Consider the following 7,129-nt stretch of genomic DNA (forward strand, 5'->3'; position numbering starts at 1 on the left):
ACAGTGTCCCTAAAGTTACTCCAGGCCAGCAAGCATAGCTTATTCTAGATACCTTCTTTAACAAGTTTTAGATTTGAATTGACCATTAAAGACAAAGTGATTTAAGTTTAGAGCTACACTATGTGCACCAGAGATAAAGGACAAATCTGGCTGTTGCTCTTCTGTTTTACTAATGTATACATAAGTTAGCCATTTAGCATAATACTTCTTATATGCTTTTGAATACGTATTATTTTAAACAGGAAACCACGATGACATTCCAAAAACTGGTGAGAGCTAAACTAGCAAAAGAGACAGAGAACAGAAACTCTTCCTCAGAGAGTAAGGACAGGTCACCTTTGCAGAATCAGAAACATTTTGCTTCAAAAATTAATCAATATGCACTTTAAAACAACTTTTAGGTCTTAGCAGATTTGGCTTGAATAGTAAGTTCAAGAGCTTCTCTCCCAGCACCAATTCCACAGAAGCCAACTAATCTAGAACCATTTTCAGCAGAAACACTTCTGAGCAACTTGCTTTCACAGATGTGAGAAATGACAGGTGAAGCCTGATCTGGTTATGCTTCCCCATACACACCTGACCCCTCCCCAATAAAATTCCTGAACAGAAACATGGTAACAGAACTCCTTTCCTCAGCAAATCATAGAAACTCTGACCTGGCCTGAGCTAGAGGAAATCACAGCATGCTGTTGTGCATTATTTATTCTAAGTACCCTGAGGTCTGATGAGAAGAGATAAGCATAAAGAATACTCTGGATTTAGAATTTTAAACAGATTCAGTGTGTATATTACATAAATTTTTATTTACATAAGGCATCAAAATTGCCCTTTTTTAAAAAAAGGGTCATTTTCCCTTTTACCAATACTTTGGTGAGAGAAATGTCACATTTAGTAGACTAATATTCACTGGTATACTTGTTCTGAACTAGCAGATACAATCCAACATATAAGATGAAAAACTAAATGCAAAAGATCTAAACATACTATTTTGTGAATCACTGCAGAACAAAGAATTAAGGCTTGTTCTCATCACAATGATCATCAGCCATGCATCATTTATTCCCACAAAGAATAAAATTCATTTCCAAATGGAGCAGGAATAGCAGAAGTCCAGTATAATCCCCATATTGTCTACATCAAAAAACAATTTGGCATCTTAGAAATTAGACTGAAAAGCACGGAGAAAGAGAGAGTAAAATAGAAAATTGGCCTTGCTTCAGAATCCTTTAAAAGCATTTCCAGTGTCCGCTTGCAGGAAACCTTCAGTTTAAAAATTACTTTCAAGGATTGATCTAGAAACTTTTTCAGAAAGACTAGAGTTATGGTTCCATTGATCATATGTAGAGAAAAAACGTTGTTTGGAATAATGAATTCCGCACTGATATCCCCAAGTAAATGGCATATATACATTGAGCTGAGCCTGTTTAGTAGGTCTGATTTATAAAAATGGTAAACCTGTATTATTTTTTTGGCCTGATTTAATAATTCCTGAGTTTTACATCACTGCTGAGCCACAGCAGAAAAAAACTCTGAATGATGTAGTGAAAAGTTTTGCAAACCACATTTGACATTAGCACACACTTGTTCAGCAACATTCAATCGTCAATAAAAGTCAGTCTTCCAGGTCCTTCATTTTTCATCCACCGCCGATACCTCTTCCATCGGGGATCCATGGCCATCTTCTTCTTTAACTCCTCCTCTTGTTCTCGTTTATACACCTGATAGACAAAAGTTTATAATAAGGTTGAAGAAACAGCTTAAGCAAGAGGGGTGTAAGCATCTGTAGTTCAACCATTCAACAGCCTATTGCTTTTCAGAAGACTTAATTGCAACCTAGAAGCTGACCTTGACCAGCACGCAGTGTAGGAGTACCTTCAGCTGAAGAACCTACTGGTTGTAGCTGAGGTGCTTTGTATTTTTGCTGAGAGCAGAACTACCTCCTTGTAAGATGGTGCTGCAATCTCCCAAACCCTTTTTGATAAAGTGCCACATGCTCATTTATTTCACAGAATAAAACTTACAGTAAAGAACTGCTAACACTCAGAAAGCTAAACTTTGAGTCCCTTCTTAGTGCACATGCTGTTCAATGCAGCTGTTCAGCTCCCCCCTTGTTTTCCCACTTCAAAATCATTGTCTACACAGAATACTGCTAGACAGAATACTTTTTGTTTCTAATGAAGTTTCTCAACAAAATTAATATCTCTGCATTATGTATTGGCAGTACCAAATTATAAGTAGTTACATTCTCTCAAGAAATGGCGTCATTATAATGAAATCTGTAATTATCAGCAAAGTCAGGTATCTAAAAAAAAGCAATTGCATCTCTGTTTTTATTCTGGAATGCAGTTTATGTAGACAGAGCTACTGTAGATACCATAAAGGTTTATGTTATCTTATCTGGCTTCCTCCCAGAAGGGAATTAAATTTAAGGTTCTGCTATGCATGACCAAGATTTAAAACATATTATAGATAGTTTTATAAACACATCGGCTTGATGTTCAGTGATCATGCAGGTTTTAAGAATTATTAAGAAAAAGGAGGGGAAAACCCAAAACATTGTGGAGCTCCATGATGTACCTGTCTATTGAATTCTTGAACTTCCCCATCCTAAGAGGACAATGGAAAACTGAACAATATGCAGATAAGCATCATCAGTGATCAAAGAACACAGAAGCTTTTGGGGAGAAACATCAAAGCTTATTTTTCAGCCTAAGGAAAGGCATGACTGTGTTTTGAGTACAGATATGGTAGTGGCACACAGGAGCACAGATAGCATGAGAAAAGAGAATAAAGCATGATTATTCTCCATTTTCAATAATACAAAGAACCAGGAGGTGTCTTGGTGGCTTCAAAAAAGACCACATCTTCCTACATGTACTGCTGAACTCAGGACCAGATGGCACAGCAGACACTGGAAGTTTTAATGCATTCAAGGTGTGGCTAGAAAAATTATATTAAAGAAAAAAGCAATTACCTACAAAGACACTATTTCCTTTTCAGGAAGTCCCCAGGCTGCAAATTTTATTGGCTAAATATTGCTATATAGGTGGAACTTTCATGTATTATTCACTAAAAATCAGCTGCTGGCTACCACAGGAGATGAGTTCACTTCTGTCCAACACCGCTCTTTTATATCGAGTGATGAAAACACCACTAGTTAGAAACAACATGGATCACAAACTGTCATTTTTTTCTCTACAACAACAGGATATCTATCGTATCCTACTTTTTCCATACAACATCTGCTTTGACTAGTAACATTCAATTTTTGGACTTCCAGGCTGTTTTCTAGTAAGGCTGTTTTCTAGAAAACCCTCCATAATTTAACATGTATATGTATCTGTTAGCTAAACATTTCCTTACATTATGACCAATTTTACTATTTTCCTCTTCCGGCTTCTAGATTACTCCACCTCTGCCTACTAAAAAATCTTGTAGCCAAGAGGGCCAATGGGATCCTGGGATGCATTAAGAAAAGTGTGTCCAGCAGGTCTAGGGAGGTTCTCCTCCCCCTCTACTCTGCCCTGGTGAGACCACACCTGGAATACTGTGTCCAGTTTTGGGCTCCCAATTCACAACTACTGGAGAGAGTCCAACGGAGAGCTACGAGGATGATTGAGGGACTTGGAACATCCCTCCTGTGAAGAGAAACTGAGAGAACTGGGGCTGTTTAGTCTTAAAAGGAGATGGCTGAGAGAGGACCTTATTAATGTATACAAATATCTGAGGGGTGGGTTTCAAGAGGAAGGGAACAATCTCTTCTCAGTGGTGCCCAGTAATAGGACCAGGAATAATGAGTGTAAGCTAGAACATTGGAAGTTCCACCTCAACATGAGGAGAAACTTTACTGTGAGGGTGACAGAGCCCTGGCACAGACTGCCCAGAGAGGTTGTGGAGTCTCCTTCTCTGGAGACTTTCAAAACTCACCTGGACGTGTTCCGGTGTGATCTACTCTAGGTGATCCTGCTCTGGCAGGGGGGTTGGACTAGATGATCTCTAGAGGCCCCTTCCAACCCTTAACATTCTGTGATTCTATGATTCTAGCTTTGGTGCCCTGCAAGAGCAGTTCTGCCACCATCCCATTTCTTTTCCCAGTATATGCAGAGCAGCAGCAACATCTCCTCTACCCTTTAAGCCGGCCAAATTCATATTCTCAGTTTCTTTTCTAGAAACTCCCACCCAGATGGCCCACAGATGAGCTTCTGTGGAACAATAAAAATGTTTTGTCAATCTGCCACCCCAAAGCATCCCAAGTCATTCTGGAATGCAAATTCCAAGCTGTAGCTAATGTTCTTTCACACTCTCACAGAAAGATTTAAAAGAAATTACATATTGACTACTGAGTAATTAGCTATCCATGGCAAGAGTAGCAGTTCTGGCCAATGGCAGGTATTTCATATGCCATCTCTATTTGAGTATGCATACAAGACAGCATGAACAGTCCCTGACTCAATTAAGGCATGAAAGAATAATCAAGGGACAGTATGAAAAAAAAAAAAGAAGAAAAAGCTAGGAATTAATAGCTTATAAAAATGGTGAAAAAGGAGTTTCTGATGCTCCTAGTAACTCTTATTACAGATTACGACCGTCTGGAGAACAGTCTTCAACGTACTGTAATAACTTTGTCATACTGCCCTGTTCTAAGAAAGCATTTCACCAGATTCAACTAAATCTTGAATGCCTAGATTCTCTAACAAACACAGGTGGATGTCATGTCTGAGCAAATCTCTCCCCATACCCATGGGCATTGCCAGTAGCTGTTGTCTACTGGTCCATGAGCAGAGGAAGTCAAAGAAAACACACTGAGTGGTTGCATAACTTTTCAATTTAGAAAGCAATACCTAAGATGGAAGCACTGCTTCACACAGCCCCGTCCTAACACAGCTGTTCTTACTCTGAGAGTGCTGGATAACTAACATCCGCTTTTCCACCAGAGCTACTCACCTCATAGTTTTCTCGTATCCACAACTGCCGTTCAAGAAAGGTCTCTTTTTGATGATCTTCTAGGCTGTCAAACTGTGACTGAGACATTTTCATGTACCTTCGTATGATATACAGCTTCTCTTCCACACCGTACTCTTGCCCTTTAATAGTGAAGCAATAAATCCACCAAAAGTACCAAACCACATATTTGCACAAGTAAAAAGGTGCAAGAAGGATCTGAAATAGAAGGATATCATATATCTTCGGCTTCTGATAACCACCTTTTATATCTATTTTATTTTTAATAATGTCTTTGATGATTTCTTCCTCTTCTTCACGAATTTCTTCTTTAGACCGCCTGTTCTTGCCTTTTTCTTTAGTCTTGTTGAGTAAACCTTGTTGCCTGGCAATCTCAGTAGCTTGTATACGGTATTTTGGCACTGTAGCTAGGTAGTTGATAGCTTCATTGTAACTACTCCACCAGCTGAAGAACTGCAATTAAAGAACAGTAAAAATAAAAAATATGTTTTTATACAGACACATTCCTATCTGGAGGATGGTCAGTAAAAAAATAAACAATGCTGTCATACACCTTTAACCACAATTGCGTTACAGCAAGGGTAAAAACTGAGGGTAACAATAGTTCTTCTGCAGTACTATTCCTCCAAACTTAGTAAGGCACCTGGAAAACAGATGTACAGGTGTATATCTCACAGAAATATACAGTGATAAAGAAGAAGTAGACACTCTTCAGATTGGTTTTGTTCACGAGAAGACGGTAATCTCCTGAAGGTTAATTCTAGGCTGTGCTTGTCAGAATACCTGTAGGATTTATAAATAAAGTAGCTGGTATATGAATAGTTATAAAAATCTTACTTATTGAAAATAGTTAATTAAGGATGTACGTGAAAATCTCATTAGTCTGACAGGATCCACTTTACAAGTTTCAACATTGCTCTCTAATCTCCAGCTATCTTCTGAATTTCAACGGAGGGAAAAATCTGGGGTGAACAAGTCTTTCGAGACAACTCTTTTTTCAAAAAGCAGCATTTCACACCATTCATTAAGACAAAAGGCAGACATATACACATTATGCAACCTTACAAAAGAGAAGAAGCAGAAACAACAGAAAGCAAGAGAGGCAAATCAGTTTACACAGATGTTTACACTTGATTTGTAATCATCTGGCAACTGGACTGCAGGAAAGCAAGTGTCTTCACTTACAGCCAAAATAAGAATTAAGAGGCAAAATGAAACCCTGCCATTGGAAGTAAGTCTGAAGAGAAACCAAGTATTTGGCTGCATATGCCACTGGAATTTATCATCCCAAGCTCTCAAATACTGACCAACATATTTCTGTTTTAACTGCCAATATCCCAGTAAAAAGTGACCTATCTGCACCACAGAATCAAGTGTTATATTAATCTCGTTAAGTGTTTGGGTGTTTTTAATGATGTTTTGAACCAGTAATCTAATATATCCTAAAGAAGATCCACTTAAGTATTTGTCAGCAATAGCCAAGCTTTTTCATCTGAAACACAGACTGTCTTCCTGACCTACCAAATTGAGAGCAATTTTGCTGAACAGATTTCAATTCCCTCATGACTTCACTGTGGTGTTTAAAATATAGTGCAAATTAAGATTCACACTGTCCTGGGTTTGAGCTAAAACCCAGTCCTATTTAATGATTTTTACTTTTCAGTTCAGTGTCTTCTCAAAGGCTGCACTTTCTGAAGTCAGCAGCATGTTTTTGCAGACAGTGTGTGCTACTGCCAGTGATAACACCTGATGTTTGCAGTCACTGCCTGGGACTGGGATGCAGAAAGGTTCTTGCTGATACTTATTCCTACGGTGACCAAGGCCACTGCTGGCTCTTGTGTGCCACGCTGGGGGTGCCGGGTAGTGAGAGGGGTCACAAGGAAGTAAAAGGTGGCACCTCCGGTGGGTAATAGACAGGACAGGTGACCAACGAGAGTATTCCAAACCATACACGTCATATTTAGTATAAATTGAGTGATCACAAGAGTTTCGTCCCTTTCTGCAGTGGCCGGTGTTCAGAGAGGACTCCATCTGACCTCCTGCTTTTGATCCGGATCCTGAGTTCCCGAATCAGCTCCCGCCACCGCTGAGCCTGGGGCTGCCCCAGTGCCTCCTGTTCTGTAGCACCAGTGGGGATTGATATCGGGCTACCATCTATAGTTGTATA

At 39.2% G+C, this 7,129-nt stretch overlaps 1 protein-coding gene across 1 annotated transcript; it reads right to left on the reverse strand.

The window, feature by feature from the left end:
- Nucleotides 1-1,041: 1,041 nt before the first annotated feature.
- On the reverse strand, nt 1,042-5,415 carry DNAJC25 (DnaJ (Hsp40) homolog, subfamily C , member 25; the record flags this gene model as incomplete). Its single annotated transcript, XM_009873701.1, has 2 exons — nt 1,042-1,718; nt 4,945-5,415. Coding segments are annotated over 2 exons (594 nt in total), but the record flags the coding sequence as incomplete, so codon positions are not given.
- Nucleotides 5,416-7,129: the final 1,714 nt, after the last annotated feature.

The sequence above is a fragment of the Apaloderma vittatum genome, unplaced genomic scaffold (assembly GCF_000703405.1).
Source record: "Apaloderma vittatum isolate BGI_N311 unplaced genomic scaffold, ASM70340v1 scaffold45357, whole genome shotgun sequence".
Classification (NCBI taxonomy): domain Eukaryota; kingdom Metazoa; phylum Chordata; class Aves; order Trogoniformes; family Trogonidae; genus Apaloderma; species Apaloderma vittatum.